Source organism: Puma concolor, chromosome D2, assembly GCF_028749965.1.
Source record: "Puma concolor isolate L17-30 chromosome D2, mPumCon1.1.hap2, whole genome shotgun sequence".
NCBI classification, from domain to species: Eukaryota; Metazoa; Chordata; class Mammalia; order Carnivora; family Felidae; genus Puma; species Puma concolor.
Genome location: NC_141677.1, coordinates 48,719,015 through 48,743,245, shown reverse-complemented (window position 1 = coordinate 48,743,245; position 24,231 = coordinate 48,719,015). Strand labels below are relative to the sequence as shown.

The 24,231-nt window shown below is 43.6% G+C and overlaps 1 protein-coding gene across 1 annotated transcript; it reads left to right on the top strand.

Moving 5' to 3' along the window:
* Positions 1–12,441: 12,441 nt before the first annotated feature.
* MSMB (microseminoprotein beta) lies at positions 12,442–23,181 on the top strand. The gene is made up of 4 exons (XM_086679460.1): positions 12,442–12,471; positions 17,891–18,032; positions 20,332–20,462; positions 22,706–23,181. Exons 1-4 carry the CDS (start codon positions 12,442–12,444, stop codon positions 22,949–22,951), a joined length of 549 nt encoding a protein of 182 aa, XP_086535586.1. The 3' UTR covers positions 22,952–23,181.
* Positions 23,182–24,231: the final 1,050 nt, after the last annotated feature.

Sequence of the window (24,231 nt, the reverse complement as noted above, 5' to 3'; positions counted from 1 at the left end):
GACATAGTTGATTAAAACAGCCACTGGTAATTGAGTCAACCTCCAGGCCCTCCCTTCCCCTGAGGTCAAGCCTCTGATAACAAAATTGTTTCTGCTAGCAACCAATCCCCACACTGAGGGGCTTTCAAATGTCACCTCATTAGCATAAATTCAGATTTAGCGGAAAGGGGCTTGTTATGAATAACAAAAAACACCTTTATCACTCTTATCGTTTAAGAAATCCCTAGGGTTCCAGGAACTTTGTTCTAGGCATAGGGATGAAGACCTAATACTTATTTATTATAAATCACAATATTACACTACCCCATCTTGTTACTTTGTACACATCAACTTAAATTTGATTTCAAGCTCCCATTGCACTGGGATGGTAGATAATTCCATCTCATCCCTTTTGGGGAATTTTCTTCTGTTCTCCAAGGCATGCCAGGGTTGTAGGGATTACACAAAGTCAAAGTTTTGGAGGGGGTGCCCATGTGGTCTTCAATCTGCTGTCTCCTCCTGTTTCTGGGAGATACTCATTGTCTCTGGTCATTTAGACTCTTTGGATCATAGCCAGTGCACTGGGATACAAGAACACCTGGCTCCAGGGGTCCCAGACAGACCAAGTTCAACCAATTGCCACTGACAAAACCCAAAGGGCAAGAGAGGAATGGTGGGGAAACAAGAAAGGAATGTGTTTCAGTGAGGCTGACACTGGGAAAAGAGCAGGCTAACATCTCAAAGACTGTCTCTAAACTGCTGAATATACTTCCAGGTTTATATAAGGAAAATATGGGAAAAAGGTTGGTGTGTGAGTGCAGTTGGACATAAAGGTGAGGTCCGTCAGGTTGTCTGGGAGTCAATCATGCAAAAGGCTTGCTGGCTCAGGGCAGTCCTTACTGCTGGAGTGGATGGTTTCGGTTCCCATCAAGGGAATGCTTTGCCCTCCAGGTCTTTTTTCTGAGTTAAGAGATAAGCTGGAAAGAAGAATTAATGATTTAGAAAGCACTGACTGAGGTCAAAATGGAGGTGATTTAAGTCCTCTTTCAATGCTTCATTATTTTTATTGCTGAATACTGTTCTATTTCATTTTGTTTAGCTATTCATCTGTTTATGTACATTTGGGTTGTTTTTACCTATTGTTTTTACCTCTTGGCTATTGTGAATAATGCTGCTATAAACATTAATATATCTGAGTACAAGTATATATCTGAGTACCTGTTTTCAATGCTCTTGGGTATCTACCTAGTATGATAGGGAAAGATAGGATAAAAATAGGCAGAGAGGGAAAGATTAGGACCTGAAGTCCTTGGGTGGGGAAAAATACATATTTTGGAAGATTCTGGGAATGTCTGACCACAGCAAACCCCCTCAGATATAAGGTTCCTCTAAAGAATGTAACAGACACCACCTATTCCCCTTCAGGTTTCCCTCAGGAATTTGACAAAAGAGCTAACTTTAGGCCTAATCAGTACTAGGCCATAAAACGTTAAGACCCACAAGGAATTGGGGTGCCTGGGTGGCTCAGTCGATTAAGCATCAGGTCATTGGCTCGGGTCATGATCTCACAGTCTGTGGGTTCAAGCCCCATGTCAGGATCTGTGCTGACATCTCGGAGCCTGGAGCCTGCTTCGGATTCTGTGTCTCCCTTTCTCTCTGTTCCTCCCCTGCTTGTGCTCTGTCTCTCAAAAATGAATAAACGTTAAAAAATTTAAAAAAAAAAAAAAAGAAAAGAAAAAAAAAAGACCCACAAGGAATGATATGGCCATAGACCACCCTTCATACAATGGAATTGAGCCAATCAGGAATGGACAAACCTGCACCTAGAGTTATCAAGCCAATGAGAGTAGAAGCTGAATAGGAAACAGCCGGGGTGGGGAGGTGGGGGGGGGGGGGGGAACCAGAACCTTATAAAACAAGAAACCCTGCCTGTAGTCACTTTCGAGTGTCCCCTCTCTGTAAAGAGAGCTTTCGTAGTATTCTTACTTTCTGATCTTTTACTCTAAGAAACTTGCCTACTGCTCATTTTTTGTCCACGTATTCATTTTTCGAAGTGGCGAGACAACAAATCCCAGGTATTGAGGTAAAGAATCCTGCAACACTAGGAGTGGAATTGCTGTATTAAATGGTAACTCTAATATTTGACTTTCTAAGGAACTGCATCTAGTTTCTATATCTCCTTATTCTTGGCAACATTTGCTTTTATCTTTTTGATTACAGCCATCCTAGTAAGCATAAAGTGGCGCTCACTTTTTATGTGCTTATTGACTGTTAAGAGGACACTTTTTGGGGTGCCTGGGTGGCGCAGTCGGTTAAGCGTCCGACTTCAGCCAGGTCACGATCTCGCGGTCCGTGAGTTTGAGCCCCGCGTCAGGCTCTGGGCTGATGGCTCAGAGCCTGGAGCCTGTTTCTGATTCTGTGTCTCCCTCTCTCTCTGACCCTCCCCCGTTCATGCTCTGTCTCTCTCTGTCCCAAAAATAAATAAACGTTGAAAAAAAAAATTTTTTTTTAAAAATAAAAAAAAAAAAAAAGAGGACACTTTTTGAAACTTTTAATTTCAGGGTGCCATGGATAGCTCAGTTGGTTGGGCATCCAATTTCAGCTCAGGTCATGCTCTCATGGTTTATGGGTTCGAGCCCCACATTGGGCTCTCTGCTGTCAGCATAGAGCCTGCTTCAGATCCTCCGTCCTCTCTGTCCCTCTCCCGCTTACACGGGCATGCATGCACTCTCTCTCTCTCAAAAATAAACATTAAAAAATTTTAAAAAAAAGTAATGAAATTAAAATTCAGTTTCACATTTACAGAAAAGTTACAGAATCGTTTTTTAAAAAGCCTGTATACCCTTCACCCAGAATCACCAACTGTTAATATTATGTCCCAGTTGAGCTCTCCTTTCCTCTTTCTGTCTCTGCCTAAGCAATCTGAGCGTAATCTGCATTCATCATGCCCCTTTACCCATGGATATTTGTGTCACTATTCTGAGAACAATGGCTTTTTTTCTCAAACAAACCTCAGTATGCTTCTCAAAATTCTAAAACTTTATTTTTTTTAAGATTTTGTTTTTAGGTAATCTTCTACATGCAACTTGGGGCTCAAACTCACTACCCTGAGATCAAGAGTCACATGTTCCACCAACTGAACCAGCCAGGCACTCCAAAATCCTGAAATTTAACTTTGATCAAATAATTATTTTTATTCATTTATTTTTTTTAGAGACAGAAAGAAAGACAGTGCAAACAGGGGAGAGGGACAGACTCTTAAGCAGGCTCCAGGATGCTCAGCCCAGAACCCAACACAAAGATCAATCCCACCACCCTGGAATAATGACCTGAGCCAAAATCCAGAGTCAGCTGCTCAACTGGCTGAGCTACCCACACGCCCCAATAAAATAATGACCTAATCCACTCCATATTTGAACTTTACCAATTGTCCAAATATTCTAGATTTGAGACCAGGATCAAATCCACGATTATATTTATTTAGTTGCCTTTAATCTGAAACAGCTCCTCAGCCTTTCTTCATCTTTCATGGCCTTGATATTTTGAAGGGTACGGGCCAGCTATTGTGTAGAACATGTTCATGTGATGTTTCCTTGTGATTAGATAAAGATATGCATTTTTGGCAGGAATTCCACCAAGGAATGTCCTTAGGGCATCATAGCAAGAGGCTTATTTTAACCCCATTGTTGGCGATTAGATTGGATTGTTTTTTAGGTAGTATCACTTAGTCTCCATCGAAATTGCTTTTTTCAATTGTAATTAATGAGCAGTCTGGAGGGGTTACTTTGAATTGATACAGTATTCTGTTCCTCATTCAACTTCCATTTGCTAGTTTCAGCACCCTGTGCCTTTTTAAAAAATCAGTTATGAGGTATAATTTATGTACAGTAAAATTCACCTATTTTGAGTCATCAGTTGTATGAGTTTTGACAAATGAGTAGTCATATAACCACCACAATAAAAATTTGGAACATTCCCATTGCTCCCAAAAGGCCAAAGGGGGCTCTTCTTCATAATGTGAGACAATAGGGGCGCCTGAGTGGCTCAGTTGGTTAAGCATCCAACCTTTGATTTCATCTCAGGGCATGCTCTCAAGGTTCATGGGATAGAGTTATGAGTTGGGCTCTGCACTGACAGCTGGGAGCCTGCTTGGGATTCTCTCTCTCCCTCTCTCGCTCTCTGTCCCTCCCCTGCTCAGGTGCATGTACGCATTCCCAAAATAAATAGATAGATAGATAGATAGATAGATAGATAGATAGATAGATAGATAAACTTTTTTAAAAATGTGAAAATAGATTTTTTTAAAAAAGTGAGATAATAGATATAAACCCAGATACATGGTATCCTAATCTTAAGGAACCTTGAATCTCTTTCTGAAACAGGCCTGACCTTCAAGATCATTGTCTGGGTAGGAACTCAAAACAGAAGCCAGCAGTTGAGGCCCCAAATGGAACAATGACCCCTTTGTTCCAGGTGGCAGCCACCTTGTCCCTGACATATGGGTGGGAAGCCACAAGGCAACAGGAATTACAAAACAGAAAAACATATTGGAAATGTTTCCAAAAATATCCTTCCATGCACTAGAAGTTCTGTTTGTCTTCATTGCAAGGATCTTGCAGGCCTGATATCTTCTAAGAGGCCACAGGGCCTGTTTTAGTTATGTTCCCTCACCATGCTGGGAGCACAGGAGACGGAGCAGCTGTTGTCCATAGTGCTGCTGTCACCATGTGCACTGTTGTGGGGATGCTTGAAGACCTGGCTTGCTCTCCCTTGGCCCTACAAGAAGTGAATACAACTTTCCTTTCCTGCTCAAAGGCTGTCCCACTTACCTGAGGGTTCTATGGCCATCACCCTTTCCTCTGCTACCTGCCTGGGTGGGTAAATGGTAGGGCAAGAGCTCCCTTTCAGGGACCCCCATCAGTGACTCAGTCTATTACTCCCCTCTCCACCTCTCTTTCTTCCCAGGACTATGGGATCTTCATCTAGTTTGGCTGGTGGTAGGTATTTTTCTGTGCCTAGTGTTCAGGCTAAGAATTGGTTTCGTTAATGGCCCCCAAAACCTTTTTCTTCTAAAGCTATTATCTCTGCCATGGGCTATGAAAGTCCATTTTGAAATGAACAGTTCAGCATTGAGTCACTTCTTCCTGAATTACTGTCCAAAGTACCCTACCCTCAGTCTAGAGGTACCAGGAAGTAGAGTAGGGTGGAAGGAAGGGGCAAGCCTTGTTGGCTGATATTTGTCCATACCATCCCATTATTGTGCAGTTGATTTGAGGGAAATAGACACAGGACTGTATGTTTATCTACCTTAAATATTATCATTATTTATCTAATTTAATCTTTCCTTTTAACTTCAGGACAAACCAGATAAGAAAATATCTTTATTCACTTTTAAGTTTTCTTTTCTGTAATGTAGTAGTTGGGAAGGGAGATAAGGGTAAAGTAAAGATGACTGGAGAAAGCAATATGGAATTAGATCCTGTATGAGGTGTGAGCTTGGGCTTTGTGAAACAGAGTACCTGGGTCAAAAGGAAAAGAGAGGGACCTTTCCGAGTAGTTGGGAAGATAGCACATGTGCTGACCAACCAGTGGGAGGTTAACCAAGGAGGATAGGGGCCATGTCCTCAAATATCATCTCAACCTAGGTATGTTTATTGTGCAATAAATGTAATACATTTAAAATACATCAGAAATCTAATACCATTTTCACTTCACCCAGAATTTTATGGATGGTGTACTTAATTACTTCAAACATGAATGGAACTTTAAAATGAACTTACTGTATTTGGATTGTTTTCTTTCCTGTTGCATTAGTCGGCTTGGGTTGCCATAACAAAATACCACAAACCGTGTGGCTTAAACAATAGAAATTTATTTCTTACAGTTCTGGAGGTTGGGAAATTCAAGATCAAGGTAGCAGCTGTGTAGGTTTTATTCCTGGCAGGGAGCAAGAATTCCTGTCCCCTTCCAGGGTCCTTCTAGCTGGATTAAGAATCAAATTGACACGAGGGGCTCCTGAGTGGCTCAGTCAATGAAATGTCCGACTTCAGCTCAGGTCATGATCTCATGGTTCGTGGGTTTGAGCCCCCCGTGGGGCTGTGTGTTGACAGCTCAGAGCCTGGAGCCTGCTTCAAATTTGTCTCTTGCTATCTCTGCCCCTTCCCTGCTTTTGCTCTTTCTCTGTATCTCAAAAATAAATAAATGTTAAAAAAAATTGTTTTAAAGTAATATATGCAAGAGATGAGAACAGTTCAGATAGTACAGAAAGTGTAAAATGAAAAGTAAAGCCTCCACCCCTCAGTGTTCCAACGCTTTACCCTAAAAGTAACTTGTTAATATTCATTCATTCAGTCAGTCATTTAAGATACTTGTTGAGTACTGTTCTGGGTGCCGGGAATACAGTGATGAGCAAGATATGTCAAGTTTTTACTTCATGGCACTTGCATTTCAGTGGATAAGCCGGTGATAAACAAATACATAAAATAGTATCCAGTAGTGGTACATGCTATGAATAAAAAGCAGTGTGGAAGAAAAGAGTACTGCAAGCAGAAGACTATTCTGAGCTACAGCCTGCAGTGAGGGAGTGAGCCTGTGAATATCTAGGGGAAGAACATTTTAGAAAGGGAGAGCGTAAGTACACAGTCTAGGGGTGAGAGTTTTCTTCCTGGGCCAGCACATGTCCACCATCCCTACTGTCTTTGAAAACTGTGCTGAGGGGCGCCTGGGTGGCTTAGTTGGTTGACCCTCTGACTTCGGCTCAGGTCATGATCTCACATTCAAGCCCCACATTGAGCTCTGTGCTCACAGCTCAGAGCCTGGAGCCTGCTTCAGATTCTGTGTCTCCCTCTCTCTGTCTCTCCTCTGCTTGTGCTCTCTCTGTCGCTCTCAAAAATTAATAAGTAAGCATTAAAAAAACAAAACAAGAAAAAAAACTGTGCTGAGTGTCAGGAGGCATTTATCGCCATATTTGCCCAGTTCCCTCTTACAGTAAAAACTGAAAATTGATCAAGGGAAAGCTTACTAAAATGCAGCCAGGAGGCCAGCAGGGGGAGCTCTCCAGTCCTACTACTCTGCATCAATTACTGGAAGAACTGTCAGTTCAGACCCCAACAGAAATGTCAACAGGAAAGAATCATCAGTTATGAGCACCAACGGGAGAAATGTACATTGCATCTCCTACATCAGCAACAAAACCAGTTAAAAACTGTCATTACCCTGTACTCCTGCTTTTCTCCAAGAGACTTTCCTTCAAAACACCCCCTCCCAACTTCCTCTTCCTTCTCCATAAAATAACATTCCTTTCCTTTGTTGGACTAGCCTATGGTTTTTGCCATAGCTTGCTTGTCCCAAGTTGCAATTCTCTACTATTTTTGAGTAAGCCCATTTTTTTTTTTTGCTGGTGAAATAACTTTTATTTTTAAGCTCATCAAAATGTATTTGCTATACACATGTCTGTCAAAATTGAGATAAAGTGAAATAGACTAGAGGTGACATGCATTTCAAGGAAAATGAGAGAAAGCGAATTTGCTTGGGGGAAGTTGTCTCTTCTTCATTTGTTATGTTACCTGACTGGCTGTGTAAGCATTTGAGCTTGCCACCCCAATAGAGGGCTGACTCCTTCATTTGCCAAAGAGGAATCTGAGACTGTAACAGCACTCCAACCCGGAGTTAAGGGTTAAATTGCTTCAAGCTTATGTGCTCCTTGCTTGCTGACCTAAGTCTCTTGGTCTGTAGCAGAACTAACATACTTTCCTTGAGATTTGCAGGCCACTGGCCTTGAGACTTTCCCAGAAGGTAATGCATAAACACCTCTGAAAACAGCTGATGCCACTGATGCCAGGCAGTCAGTTCAGGGTCATGTCAAAATATGACTAACTGCCTGGGCACTGCTTCTCCTGCACGTAGGCCCCTACACCTCACCCCCCATTTCCTGGGCCTTCCCCTTTAAAGCCCTTCTGCTTCACCGGTGGGGAGGATGGTCTTTGAGATGTTAGTCCACTATCCTCCCAGGTTGCCAGCTTTGTGAGGAAAGCAAGCTTTCCTTTCCCACTGTCATTTATCTCTTGAGTGTCGATTTTCAAGTGGCAAACAGCAGAGCCAGAGCTCAGAACCGGTTCTCTGCCTGGTAACAAGACCTAGGGAAGGTGGGCAACTTGCCCAATTTCTCCCATTGAATTAGCAGTATATGTTCCTTTTTACCTGGACCACCATGGCAAAGATTAGTAATTATATCCGGCAGGCATTTATATTGCTAGTGAACACCTGTTAAAAGAGGGTGGTTTTGGAGCGCCTGGGTGGCTCAGCCAGTTAAGCGTCCGACTCTTGATTTTGGCTCAGGTCATGATCTCCCAATTCGTGAATTCGAGCTCCATGATGGGCTCTGTGCTGACAGGGAGGAGCCTGCCTGGGATTCTCTCTCTCTCTCTCTCTCTCTCTCTCTCTCTCTTTTTCTCTCTCTCCCTGTCTCTCAAAAAAAAATAAACTTTAAAGGAGGATTGTTTGAAAAATAAAAATGAAAACAAGTAGGCTGTTTCCTAAGTTATTAGGCTCGCTGGCATCTATTGGAATTCCCCAATGCCAAAGGTCATGGGTGGCTCACATTCATTGTCAAGGGAGGAGGAGGGGAAGGAGGAGGCCAGTGGATGCCCTGGCCTGAAGGCCCCATCCAGGTAGCAGCTGCCATCCTGGTGCTCCAGCTCGACGGTTCTTTAATTCTTTTCACTTGAATCCAACTGTTGCAGGCCCATCAGGTAGGTGTGTGAGGGATGCAGCATCAGGCTTTGAGTCAACAGGCCTGGGTTCAAATTCTGCCTCTTTCTCACCACCTGAAAACCTGGGAGAGATTTCTTCATCCATCTAAACCTCAGTTATCCCACCAGTAAAATGGGAGTGTGAATGCCTGTTTTGCAGTGCAGCAGTTAGCGCAAACTCGGGGAGGTGATGCATGCAGGCAATTGTGAAAGTCCTCATGGTTGGCTCTGCTCCACTCCTACCTCTTAGCCCTCTATCCTGTGGGGCTTCTGGACAGCAGTGCTCACAATGAGACTGTGAAGCCTGCTGGTGACTGTCTTCTCTCTTGCACTGGTGCCACATTTGCTTTGACAAGAAAGGATCAGGACTGACGATGCTGGCATGCGTCAGTTCAGAGCTACTGGTGGGGACCCCTGTGTGACTCCACTCACCATTCAGGGTATCTAGGCCCCTCCACACCTCACCAGACAGAAGTGGAAGAGGTAATACCTGGCACGGCAGGGTCCCCCAGACAGACCAATGGGTCAGTGGTTGAGTCACGCCTGTTGTTCAACATTGTGAATAGCACTCCAGAAAGAAGGAACCACTGTCCATTACCAGAGCCTTACTGTCATCACCTTATCCTCCTAAGGAGGCAAGCACCGACTTCACACGGGGTGCTGTCTTTGGGACAACACCCATCAAGTTCAGGGAGGCAGTGGTTCCTGAGGGTCTTTGTGCAGTTGATCTAAACTGTAAACACACAACCCTTGACTACGTAGCCTTTAATCCACTTGACAAGATTTCTGAGGCTCCCAGGGAATGCCTGGGGCCTCCTTTGTCTGGAGCAAAACCTGGTTTCTCATTTCCCGGATTTCTCAGTGGTTAATCCCAGACCTGTTTGCTTTAGCTCCTCCTCTTTGTTTCAGCGTTTTATCTGTTGTGTTCACATTCCTCTGATAAGCTTTCTAATTGCCTTCCAGGGGAAAAAAAGATTACCTACCAGCAGTCTTCTTGGTCTCGGGCTTGTTAGCCTCAAACGTTCTTCTGACACCTACCCCTGGTAGACATGGTTCATGGCATTCAGTGTCCCCGCTGGCCCTGGAAACGCACCCCACTTGCCTTCTTCCAGTGGCTTCACAGCCACACTGTGGGGTTCTCTTGGAACTGCAGGATCTCTGTCCCACTGCTGCCCTTGCCCAATGTAGAGAGGGGTTCACCCTACAGCATTCCTGATGCTATAAAACACCTTCTGCTGCATCTTTGGGCACATGGAAGGGAATTTATCTTACTGTCTTTGAAAAGTAAATGGAAATGTTCATTTTGCATAAATTAACACATGGAATAGGGTCGGCCTCCATCTTTCTGGTTTCTGGAGAGTGAAAACTATAAGGTCTGACACAGTCTGAGATCCTACATACGAAAGCTAGTTCACCTCTGGACTGGACACTTGAAACCAAAACACTTCCTTTTGCCTGTGCTCATTTGAGTTCATTTTTCTAACACAGCTGACAAGATCCTGACTAAGACAGAAGCTGGTCTTTCCATGGGGCATCACAGGCCTTAAAATGAAAAACTGACAGGGGGCTGGGTGGACCTTCATGGAGGATTGTTCTTTCCCTGGCTGGGAACTCGGCAATTCTCCCATACTGGATGTTTTTCCATCTGCCCCTTCGAGCCCACTTGTCATGAGGGAGGCTGGAGGAAGTCCCTGGGAAGATGCGTAGGGGGAATGGGATCCAGAGCAAGGGACCTGGAGGGAAAGCCCAAGGAACAGATGGGAGGGGCGGTTCTCATCTCTGTTCTCTTTAAGATAAGAAGTGAGGGTATCTTCTGGGTGTAAAGAAGGCACAGGTGGCCGTGAGGTTTAAGAGAAGGGATAACAATCTGGGAGCATTTTGAAAAGGATGGGAGAGTGCCCGATGGGAAACAAGTATTGGGTTTGAAGACTGGCGAGTGGGGGCTCTGCTAATCCTAGGAACCCAACCCTGATGTGGCATCAGCCCGAGGGGGGCCCAGCTGGCCATGTGGCTCTAGGACTGCTGAGCAGCTCTGTGGGGTAGAGCTGAGGCAGGTAGGGGTTGTGTGGGCACAGTGATAGATGGGGTGCTGAGGAGTTCACATGCTGGTTGACATCCTATGGAGTCCATACTCCTTTGTATGGCAAACTGCAGTCAGGTGAGGTAACACCACTTCTCACTGTAGTCCCAATTCCTGGAAACAGCCACTGAGAAGATGTAAGGTATGCCTGAGGCACAGTGGGAAAATGTGCCTTGACCATTCTTGTCTGGCTTTATAGGTTCCATGAGAAATTCTCCATAGGAACAGTGTCCATTATGAAGATTCCATTTCGAAGCCTGCTTTGTAAAGCCCATCATAAAACAGCCTTTAGGGGCGCCTGGTGGCTCAGTCAGTTAAGAGTCAGACTCTTGGTTTCAGCTCAGGTCATGATCTCATGGTTCGTGAGTTCGAGTCCTGCATCCGGCTCTGCACGGACAGCATGGAGCCTGTAGGATTCTCTCTCTCTCTCTCTCTCTCTCTCTGTCCCTTTCCCACTTAAGTGTGTGCTCTCTCTCTCTCTCTCTCTCTCTCTCTGTCAAAAAATAAATAAACATTAGAAAATAGCTTTTAGGTTTTAGGTGGTGATAGAGGATGGCATATTCTCTCCCATTGCCACTTGATCAACCAAGTGTTAGCAAGACTCAGACTCTGCCGGCAAAACAGTACTTCCCATTCCAAAGACAGCTCATCTCATCCCACGAGATTAAGAATTAGACCAATAGCTGTCTACTAGAAAACTCCTGAGCATTCTTTGTTATAATTACAGCAAGGAAAGTCTAGTTTATAGGGTGTTTTGTGTTCTGTCTGCCCTCTGTCACTTCCCTGAGTCTTCACGATAGCCCCTGGGAGGGAAGCAGCCTGGTACCACTATTTCTATATTTTGGATGATGACGTGAAGTGCACCCACCCTCATTCTTCCTCCATCCTTTGCCCTGTCCCCCGAGACTATAGTCATTTCCCTCTGGCAGTGTATGGAACTCTGCAATTTACTAGCTAATCGCTCCATCTCCCCCCCCCCCCGCCCCCCTCCCAGTCTCAGTCCTTGTCTGTAAAGCCAGAGCACACAATCCTGGGAGAGCTATTCCAGCTCTCAGATGCTACTTTACAGTCATTGCTGCTTGAAAGCCATAATACAGTTTGTTACAATGAACATTTTATTTTATTTTATTTTATTTTATTTTATTTTATTTTATTTTATTTTAGAGAGAGAGAGAGAGAACATGCACACACGAGAGTTGGCGGGATGAGTAGAGGGAGAGGGAGGGAGAGAGAGAGAATCTTAAGCCTAGTGCTGAGCCCAATGGGGGGTTCAATCTCACAACACTGAGATCATGACCTGAGCAGAAATCAAGTCGGACACTTAACTAACTGAGCCACCCAAGCACCTCTGTATGGCTTAATTTAAATCTCACTGAAGGCCTGATGACTGTGACCGTTGTTCTCAGTTTACACAACAGCAGCAATGCAGCTATGGCTCCCATTTACAGAGTATATGGTGGGTGTCAGGAACTGTACTAAGCACTTTTTGGTCATTCATTCATTCAACGAGTATTTGTTAAGCCCCTACAATGTGCCAGGCACTTTTGTGAGTGTTGGGAATAAAGCCATGAACAAAAGAGTTAAAATGCCTGCCCTAAAGGGGCTGATGGTGTCGCTGAGGGGAGGCAGACAATGACGAGTGAGCAGATCACTGTGCCTCAGGTAGGTGATGATCTGTGCTTTGTAGAAACATAAAGGAGGGAAGGTGAGGAAGAAGGTAGTGTGAGGGCTGGCATGTGGGTGTGATGTTGTGTGGTTGCTCAGGAGGGGGCCTATGGAGAGGGTGACATTTGAGTAAAGGTCGGGGTGTCTGCAGCCAGCAAGGAGGGCGAGGGCAGCTGGGATGGAATGTACGAGACAAGGCCAGAGGGGTGAGGGGGCAAGGAAGGATCTTGGAGGGGCTGACAGGCCATGGAAGGACTCTAGCTTGGACTCTGAGTGAAATGAAAAACTGGTGGAGTAGAGACCTGATCTGACTTTTTACTTTTAGCATGTTTTATCTCATTTATTTTCAGAGCAACTCCAGAATAGGTGCTATTATAATCCCCATTTTAGATTATTAATTAGGCACAGAGAGGTTAAGTAATTTGCCCAAGATCGTATAGCAAACTTTTTGGAACCGGGATTCTAGTCCAGATCTGTCTGCCTGCAAAGCCTGCCATGCTAAGTACTCCCCAGGTGACACTGAGGAAATTCCTGCCACTCCTTTCGCCTGCATTCCCAGGATCACACACCCAGGAAGCCATGGAGTAGTTGGCCAATTTTAAATCATTTTTTCCTTGCACTGATCTCTTACATCTGTTTATATTTCCTTATTTCCACCTTTATGGGAAAACGTATGGAACAAATACGTAAACGATCTTAAAAGTGTATGAATCCTAGACTTTTCCTACTACACCAGATTTATCACACACACACAAAGACATAAAACGAAAATGTATCAAGGACTTTTATAAAAGCCATCCAGTGGAGGTTGTTAATTGTGAAGACGTTAGGAAATGTCTGATGTTACTTTGGGCAAGTGACAGAGCCAATGTGATATGTCACATGTCCCTCCAATTACCTCACCCTGCTTCAAAAGTAACATGGTGGTGGGGTGCCTGGATGGTTCAGTCAGTTGAGCATCTGACTTCGGCTCAGGTCATGATCTCATGGTTCATGAGTTTGAACCCCGCATTGGACTCTGTGCTGAATCAGACACAGAATCAGACACAGCTTCCGATTCTGTGTCTCCGTCTCTCTCTGCCCCTCCATCGCTTGTGCTCTTTCTCTCTGTCTCAAAAACAAATAAATATTGGGGGAAAAAAAAGTAACATGGTGGAGAAGGCCCAGACATCCAAGTGAAAAGTGTTCAATGGGAGCTGGACACACCAGAAAAAAACCTGATGAAATCAGAATAAAGTCTACAGTTTAGTTATACTATTTCACAACTGTACCAATGTCAAGTTTTTGGGTTTGAAAATGTGCTATGATTAAGATATTATCACTAGGGGAAGCTGGGTGATGGTGCACTGGAACCCCCTGTACTGTTTTTGCAATTGCTTGTGAGTCTTAAATTATTTCAAGATAAAAAGTTTTTTAAAAAGTGAGAGTAAGGCTTAAAGGCATGTGAACACAAAAAGAATAGAGCACTAAGAGGAGTAAGCAAGATGCAGAACTGTGTGCATAATGCCCTATGAATTATCCTCCACAAAGCATGCACACGCACATATATGTGCAGACCATCTCCAGAAAGGTAGAATCAGCAACAGCCATGAGACCCATCTAGAGAAACTGAAAGACAGGGAGACAGGTGTAAGAAAGGCATTTTAAAAAATGTGTTTATCTTATGCATACATTAGTTGTTCAGAATTAAAATGTTTCAAAATGTGATAAACCCCCAAAAGAGGCCTCAAGACCTCTCTAACCATGAACTATACATAAATAAAGGCAGGAACCACATAATAGATACTTTACAAATCTAAATAAATGTTTAAAATCTCTGTATGTCAAAACATATAATTTTCAAGGTAAAAATCAAAAACAAGGAAAATTTCTCATCCCTTAGGTCTAACTCCAGAATCGGTGTTCTGTCAATGAAAAGTTGAGGACATTATTGGTAACATTTGTAACAGTTGAAAATTAAATATCCTTAAAATATTAAGAGACGAGTAAAGCCAGAAAAAAAATAAGCCCCCCAAAACAGAAAAGTAGGTAAAGTACACACATGAATGGGCTACTCAAAAAAGAAGAAATACAGTTGGCCAATAAGTATACCAAAAAATGTCTAGTCTTGCCAATCATCAAGGAAAAGTAAATTAAAACTAAATAACATTTTCCATCTACCACATTAGAAAATAATGAAATAATACCTTTAACCCAGAAATTCTACCCCTATGAATTTATCCTAAGAAAATTAGCATAAGTGTGGAGAAAATTTTATTTAAAGGATAAAATCTAAGGGAGAAAATTCCTAATTTCATGTTCCAAATTAAAAAAAAAAAAAGGTAAGAAACAAACTGAGTGTTCAACAAGAGCTTGACCAAATAAATGTGGGCTCAGCCAGTCCATGGAATAAAATGTCCTCACTGAAACAGTGATCAGACCTGTATTTATTGACATGCAAACACAGCCATAGCATTGCTAAATGAGGAAAGCAGAGTGTATAACAATATGTGATAGCCTATGTATAACAATATGTATGATGTCCCAACTTGGGGATACGTGCATGTGATTCTTGCCTTTGCTACATGGAAATATATCTAGAAAGCTCTTAAAGGAACTCCTCCAAAATGCTAACAGTAGCTCTCTTTGGACAGTACAACCGCAGAACTTTTTCTTTTGCTCATCACCACATTCTCTTTGTTTCTATCACATGTGTGAATTGTGTGTGAATTGTGTGTGTGTGTATGTGTGCATGTGTGCATCTGAAATAAATTTTAAAATAAAGGGAAAACTAAGGCACATTCAGTCTATAAAGATGAAAGTTGAAATAGGAGCAAACGTTGAAAATCAATCTGACAGAGCTGGCTACAAGACATCTGAGGAGAACTGCTCATTTTGTTTTCTTTCCTCCTCACCCCTGTTCACAACATCCTTTTCCCATCACTCAGGCTCCTGGGGTTGCGGGGGGGTGGGGGGTGGAGGGGTGGGGGGGTGGGGCGTTGTGGTGTATGACGGGGTGGGGAGAAGAATAACCTTCCTGCCAGCACCTTATCAGTGGCAGATGAGCTCTTTCTAACTATGGCACTGAGTGACAATGTCAGGATCTTTCTCCTGCTCTGGAATACATGTATTAACCCTGGTGTCATCCTATCCTGCGAGGCTGCTCCGTGCCAGGCACTGTGCCAGTCATTGGGAAATTTGCTCTTACAGAAACCATCCTTGTGCATTTCACTTCCCATAGATACCTCTATTTCCCCTGGGTATTAGAAATTAAATAATTATTCTTGCTATTCTGTTATGTGTAGAGGTTACTTTTAGGCAAGCAGGCTTGAGGGATGGAATGTAGAAAGGGCCCACAGCGACCACCACCAGGCTGAATACAGACAAGCCCATCAGGTGACCCACCTCAAAATGTCCATAAACTCTAACTGACCAATGGGCTGCTTACTACCAGGCTTAGTTACCAAAAAAGGGAGAATTCCAAAAAAGGGGGAATGGAAGAATGCCATACCTCCTCATCTTCCCTCTTTAAAAATTTTCCCTCTTTAAAAAAATTTGTTAATGTTTATTTACTTTTGAGAGGGGGAGGGGGTAGAGGCAGAGAGAGGTGGAAGCACAGAATCTGAAGCAGGCTCCAGGCTCTGACTTGTCAGCACAGAGCCCCATGAACCACGAGATCATGACCTGAGTCAAAGTCAGGCACTTAACCAAGTGAGCCACCCAAGTACCCTTCATCTTCCCTCTTTAAAAGCTGCCCCTTCCCACTGCCTCCTTGCAGGCAGCCTCTCCTCGGCTGTCCTGCCTGCAGCGCCCTTGTGGTGTATTCAATAAATTCCTATCTCCTTTGTTCTGCCTCAGACGAATTCTTTCACCAGTTTCACCGGATCCATCATGGACCCACATTTGGGGCCCCATCCAATTGGACAGACACCCCATATGGTTCAATTTTATCAATGTGTTTACATTTCTTGTGTTATCTGTAAGTTGAACTTTTTCATGTTTTTGGTCATCATTTCTGTTTGGGTCCATGTGTGTGTGTGAATTGCCGCTTTATTTCCTTTGCCATCTTTCTGCTAGGATGTTTTTCTTTTTTCCCACTGATATACAGAAAGTCTTCATATAACAAAATTGTTCTCCAAATTTGGTCATTCATTGCTTTCCAATTTTGTTTATGGACTCACAACTTTTACATATTCAAACCTATTTATTTTTCTTTTCTCCTTAGAATAAGATAAATATCTGTATTTCCTGGGTTCATTCATGATCTTATTGTGAAAAGTTAGCCTTTGAATCCTTTTAGAATATATTTCATTGTGGGAAATAAAGTAGGAAATTAGTTTTGTTTCTTCCCAAATAGTCTACCACTTCTTCTATCAAATACCATTTATTGAATAATCATTCTGTACAGATTTCAAAGGCTAAGCTTATTTTAGTTAAACTTTAACATATATTTATAAATACATTTTCTGGGTTTTCTATTTTTGTTCCCTATGTCTTTCTATTCTTGTATCAGTAGCACTACTTTAAGAAGCATCAGTTCATAATTAATTTTATACATTTTACAGAACAAAGACCCTCAGGCCCATCTTACTTTTAAAAAGGTTCCTGAAATTCTCATGTTAAAATTCACTTCTCTAGCTTGCCCATCTCAAAATGTTGAGAAAAGCAACTTGATACTTTTCTTTGTCTCACAGATAGAGTATCAGCCTAGATGGACTGATACATTCCTGCAGCCCTCAAGATGCCTTAATTTTCTGGAAATGAGGGCCGCCTAGGTGGCTCAGTCAGTTAAGCATCTGACTTCAGCTCAGGTCATGATCTCATGGTTCATGCGTTTGAGCCCCGTGTCAGGCTCTGTGCTGACAGCTAGGAGCCTGGACCCTGCTTTGGATTCTGTGTCTCCCTCTCTCTCTGCCCCGCCCCCACTCACACTCTGTCTCTTGCTCTCAAAAATAAATAAAAATTAAAAAAAAATTTTTTTTCTGGAAATGAGGTTCTTAGCCTCATGGTCTAAGAACTTTGGCTAACTCAGTTAGCGCCATCAGGTCTCCTACTGCGTTTTCTTTGTCTCTGTATCTTTGTCAGTGTTTTATCATCTTCTTGAAAGTCCCTTTACTGCCTCATTTCTATACTTTCAATTATACATACTCTGAAAAAAGCAGCTAAAAATCACTAATCCACAAGGGTTTCTTGAACCTTCTCTGTAATAAAATAGCACACTCTCATTTTTCTATGACTTGGGGCTCACATTTTAGCTCTTTCTCCAGTTTATTTTAAGTAATATGTTTAGGTCTTATTCCTATGCTAGACTACCTGAGGGTAATCCTGAGTATTATTCCTTTGCCAGATTGCCTGAGCTCCACCTTTAAACCACCTGCCACAGTCCAGCTGGGATCCTGGTACAGGACACTTTACTCAGTGATTACCATCTGAATTCATTGGTTCTCCTTCCCACCTCTGCTTTACATTACATAACGTTCTTCTGGGCAGCCTCAGGGTTTTGGCCAACTTTGTGACTTTATGCAATGCTCAGTGCTGTGTCATACCTAATAAGAACACTCCAGGCGGTTTATCTAATGGTAAGTCCTGGCTTCTCAATGTTTATTATATTATTGCAGCCTGGTAGGTGTAACCCGTTGGCAGATGAAGGCCTTTGAGTCTACATGAGAAGGAGGGTTAAGGCAGTTAGAGAAAAAATAAAATGAGGGATTGCAATATTCCATTTATATAAGACAGTAGTTCTCAACCCTAGCTGTTTGAGAATTTTCTGGAGGGTTTTTGAAACTTACCAGTGCTCAGGCCCCATCCCAGGTAAATCAAAATCTCTGGGGTAGGAGCTACACATTAAAAAATTTTTTTTTCAATATTTATTTATTTTGAGAGAGAGAGAGAGAGAGAGAGAGAAAGCATGAGCAGGGGAGGGGCAGAGAGAGAGGGAGAGAGAATCCTAAGCCGGCTCAGCGATACCAGCACAAACCCCAACATGGGGGTGGAACTCACGAACGGTGAGATCATAACCCGAACCAAAATCAAGAGTTGGACACCTGACTCACCGAGTCCCCGAGGCGCCCCAGAGCTGCGCATTTAAAAGATTCTTCATCAACTCCTCCATGCAGCCAGGGTTGAAAACCATCAACTATTCCAAAGCAATGCTTCTCCAACTGTAATGTGCATGCAGCCTCACTGGGAATCTCGTTACAATACAGGTTCTGTTTCTGTGGGCCTGGAGTGGGAGTGAGGGTTGGCATGTGTAATACTGCCTCAGGGGGTGCTGATGCCACTCCTCAAGCACACTGGGATCGCCAAGGATCTAAAGCAGTGGCTCTCACCCTTGGTCGAACGTTTGAATCACTTGGGGAGTTTTCTAAAACTTTGGCAGACTGGACCCCATGCTCAGAGATTCTGATCTCTTTGTTCTGGGGTGGGGCCCAGGCATAAATTTTAAAATACTCACGATGTTTCACATGTGCATTTGGGGATCAGAACCAAAGCAAAGTGGAGAAATGAGGCATTTATGCAGAGATAATCCAACAGAAATAGAACAAAACAAAAAACTTGGCCCCAGGCTCACAATAGCTGTCTGATTAAAGAGGAGGGCCTTCTTTTTTCTTGAAGTGTCTATTCTGAAAGAGGAAGGAAGGATAAACATGAAAAATGTTTCTCCAAGAAAATGTGGGATCTGATTTCATCTTGAAGACACACGTTTGACATACGGTGATCTATTGCAGTATATGTTTAAAAACATAACTTCTATTCACATTTATTTTCCATCTCCTTGCAATGTTTGCATGCTTTATAATACATATAACTTATAAACTGAAAGCATACACAGCTTCAAGTGTTTGCTCAAAACCTTTTTTACTGGTAGGTAGGGTACATGGGGTGATAGAGAGTACCCACACTGTGGCCCTAATTTTCCTGTTTCCTCAGCAGCTATATCCATAAGAGCCACTCTCCACACCCCTCCCCTGCAATCCACCTGATGTCTTCACGCCAACCTTGGCCTATAGTGTTTCACAAGAACAGGAGCAGCTCTGATGACAGAAGCATTGGCATAAATAGCATTTTCCCAAACTTGCCTGATCACAGACTCAGCTGAGAAGCTTGATGAAATACAAATTCCTGGGGCCCATCCCAGAACCTACTGAATCAGAATCTGTAGAAGATAAGGAATCTGAAATTTAGCAAGCGCCTGGGGTGCCTGGGTGGCTGGGTCAGTTTAGTGTTTTTTGATTTTTTTGATTCTTGTCTTTTGACTTTTGATTTTGGCTCAGGTCACGCTCAGTGTGAAGCCTGCTTAAAAGCCTCTCTCTCTCTCTCTCTCTCTCTCTCTCTCTCCCCCGCCATCTCCCTCACTCACATGCGCTCTCTCTCTAAAATAAAATTTAAAATAAAAAAAAAAAACCCACAAAACACAAGTGCCTCAGGGAGTCTTATGACACCACCAGTGAGTAGAGAAATAAGCACTTTAAATCAAATACTTGAGTGTGCTACAGAAGTTAAGTGTCTGGATAGTTCCAAACACATTTATTGAGTGTGCCCTATGCTAAGTGCTTAATGGAATAAGAGGGATATTGGATTGCGAGACTGACTGGCTGGCTAGCTGAAGCAGGTTCCCAGGTATTGCCTTGGTTGGGTCACTGCATATTACAGCTAATCCTTGGTTTTGTGTTTCCAGAAATTTGACGTTGTCTTTGTATCAAGTGTTAGTGTGACTCTGGAGTGTGATTATTTTGGACTAGGTTAAGGGCTAATGACTCTCTGACATAAGAGTGCATCTCCAAAGTGGCCAATGCATCCATGTCCCCCAGATTTGGCACTCTCTCCTGCCTCCAGCGCTCCATCATCACAGCTATGCCAATATGACCCTCTTCCCAGGTTCCCACCTACCAAGTGTAGAAAAGAGTGAAGTGAGAAGAGCCTTGATGCCAGAGGAACTGAGTCTGAATCTCCATTTTCTTGTAAAGCAGCTGTGTGACCCTGATAAGTTTCTTAATCTCTTTGAGCCTGTAAAAGTTTACTTACTGTAAAATAGGGATAATCAGGTGAGTATAAATATGAAATAGCTTTTGCATATACATTAATTAACTCAATATTTTAATGCCTTCTCTATGCTAGTTCTGTGTTCCCTGACCCTGGGTCAGTAGCTGACATTTATTTAGTCTGGGCTCAAGGTGAGCCTCCCCTCTTTCCTGCCACATTGCCTATCCCATTGGGCAATTGTTCTACATTTCTCCCTACTGTTCAGAGTCAACTCCTTTTCCCTGTAATTTTCTCACAGCCTACTGAGTTTTTCTCATGAAGTTTTTGTTTTTGTTTTTGTTTTTTTTGCTATAGCAAAATAGAGGGTGTGATTACATTTTATCTGGGAGAATTTTTTGACCTATTGTATTTTCTAGGGGAACGCTGTCCAGATCTCAAGCTGCCCAGCAGCAATCGAGCCTGAGGTAGGAGGCCCAGGCCCAGACTGCCCTGGTCTCCCCTCCCCCCCCCCCCCCCCCCACCACTGCCCAGGACCCCCACCCAGGTGCCCTGGGAAAATCTTTTTTCAGTTCTCACTTTGGTTTCTACTCTTTGGGAGAGAGTATTGAAAAGTACTCTTTTGTTAAAATAAGTCAAGGGTCACTTTTTGGATGGAAACATCACAAAGAGCCATGGGGGCTTCTTCTGTGTACACTTTGGGGAGGGGCAATTTAAATCTGAGGTTTGTGGGTGTATTTCCAGAGAGCAGTGAACCCTAAAATTGTTTGCACCTTTGAATGTGTGGGTGGATTTTCCCAGGGAGATGGCCCCCATGTAATGGCCCACCAATCAGTCTTAAGAGTTAACTTGCTTCAAGGGGCACCTGGGTGGCTCAGTCGGTTAAGTGTCTGACTTCGGCTCAGGTCATGATCTCATGGTTCGTGGGTTTGAGTCCTGCGTCGGGCTCTGTGCTGACAGCTCAGAGCCTGAAGCTTGCTGAAGTTTCTGTGGCTCCCTCTCTGCCCCTCCCCAGCTCACACTCTGTTTCTCTCTCTCAAAAATAAATAAACATTTAAAAAATTTTTAAAAAGTTAACTTGCTTCAAGCTTATGTACTGCTTGCTTGCTGACCTAAGCCCCTTGATTTGTAGCAGAACCAAACTATTTTCCTTGAGATTTTGCAGACAATTGGCTGGTCTTGAGGAATGAAGGATCAGACTTTCCCCGGAGGTAAGTCCTGACTGCACTTGAAAACAGCTGGCACTGATGGTAACATGTCTGTTCAGCATCATGTCAGTGTACGATGACCCACCTGAGCACCAGCTTCTCCTGCACATGGTGTCCCCCCTCATGTCCTGTACCATCCCCTTTAAAACTCTCTGGCTTCGGGGCACCTGGGTGGCTCAGTCGGTTAGGTGTCCGATTCTTGGTTTCAGCTCAGGTCATGATCTCACAGTTTGTGAATTCTAGCCAAATAAATAAATAAACATTAAAAAAAAAAAATCCTCTCTGGCTTCACATGGACAAGGAAGATGGTGTTTGGGATGTTAGTCCCCCATCTTCCTAGGTTGCCAGCTTTTTTTCTGTTTTTAAATTTTTCTTTTGTTATTGTTTATTTACTTTTGAGAGAGAGAGAGACAGAGCGCGAGCAGAGGAGGGGCAGAGAGAGAGGCAGGCACAGAATCCGAAGCAGGCTCCAGGCTCTGAGCTGTCAGCACAGAACCCAACAGGGGGCTTCAACCCACAAACCGCAAGATCATAACCTGACCCAAAGTCGGATGTTTAACCTAATGAGCCACCCAGGCACCCTGCCAGCTTTCTAAATAGAGCAACTTTTCCTTTCCCACCGTCACTTGTCTTTTGAGTATTGATTTCAGAGCAGCAAGCCTCCAAGCTTGAATTCAGAACTGGTTTTCTGTCTGGTGACATCCAGGTTTCATCAGATTCTTTCTGAGCTCCATGATCCCTGCCTGGAGTGAGTCTTTGTTCCTGTTGGCTGAACCAGCTCCTATCTAAATGGCCTCCATGCCAGGGATGGGACAACCATTCCCTTCCCATACTCAAACATCAGTACTTCAGGCACTTCCTGAGTAGGGAGAGCAAGCAGAGTCAGGCTGGCACAAGTTGCCGGGCCCCACAGGGGCCCAGATCTGCTTCTGGACCTGTCAGAACTTACTGTTGTCCTTCTGTGCAAGCAGGATGGAATTTAGGAATGATGCCAGGGATGGTCTATGTGTTGCTAGTCCAGGTTCTATGTGTTTGGGTCTAAGTTTCTAAAGGAGGCACTTTAGAGTGACCTTAGGTTGCTGAGGGGTATCCCAGACAGTTGGAGTGTGGGTGTTTCCGTCACAGAGTTGGTCCTGGGGAGGCTGGGCATCCTATCCTTTCTAGCAGGCCTTGCTCTTGTCTCAATGACAGCCCTGTTACAACCATGCATTATGACAAAAACCAAGTGCCAGAAAATCTTCAACAAGGAGATCTGCAGCTATAAGGTGGTGGAACAGAATGATCCAGAGAGGACCTGTATTGTCCTGTAATGTAATGTGCTTCCAGTGGGCCTAGGGGTTCCAGCCTGAGAGGGCCCATGTTCTCCCAGGCCAGGCCTTGTTCTTTTTGGCCTCTAACAGTCTATGATTGTGTAACCTTATCTACCCGTAAAAAAGGTTTTGAGAAAACACTTGAATCTGTGTATGCTTTTAGTTCATAAATTATGTATGCATTAGTTTATAAATTACATGTATTATAAAGCATGCAAACATTGCAAGGAGATGGAAAATATGAATAGAAGTTATGTTTTTATAACGTATACTGCAATAGATCACCGTATGTCCCCTGCTCGAGGCACCGCTGCTGCGACTGTCACTTCTAATGTGTCTGCAACGTGCTGCCCTGGTATCCAGCTATCTGGTGAACAATCCAAAAAATACATGTGTCTTCAAGATGAAATCGGATCCCACATTTTCTTGGAGAAACATTTTTCATGTTTATCCTTCCTTCCTCTTCTTCAGAGAGCATGCTCCATACCGAGTCCCTCATATACCTCTGTGCTTGCTTGAGATTAGGACAGTTTTTTGCGTTTTTGTTTTTGTCTTTTTAAGTAAGCTCTAGGCCCAATATGGGGCTTGAACTCATGACCCCAAGATCAAGAGTCCCATACTTTACTAACTGAGCCAGCTAGGCACCCCGAGGTTATGGCAGTTTGGCGCAGGGCAGCCTGGGAGAAGTGCCTCCAGGACCACACACATCCTGATGGGGTATTAAAAGGCCAGGCACTCTGCTCTGTAGATGAAAATGACTTGAGTACAGAGCTGTAGTATCTTTTGCTGCATACAGACCACCCTGAAATTTAGGAACTTAAAACAGTGATACTGTTGACCATCTCTTGCTGTTTCTGTGTTAGAGAACATTTGTTTACTCAACAGGTCTTTACTTAGAGTGCCTGGGCCAGGTAATGCTCTGGGCTTGGGGCTACAGCAATGAACAAGAGAGACAAGGTCCCCGCTGCCCTGGGGCTTAGAGTCCTGTGCCTGTGTGTACGTGACAGATCACAAACAAGCAAACAGTCCTCTGTTGAACAATTTGTGGGCAGTCGGTAAAGAGCTTTATTTTTCCTCTGCCCCTTAACCCTACCTGTTTAAATATGCTATGTGGACTAGTTGAGCAATCTAGGCAGGGCCCTGAAGAGAATTTTGGTCCTAAGGTAATCAAAAAGTGCTTTGGTCACTTGTAGTTACAAAAAAGTATAAATCCAGAGTCTGCATCTGAATTGAGGAGGGGGACAGGAGAGTTAGGGGTCAGGGACAGTCTTGGCTCCTTC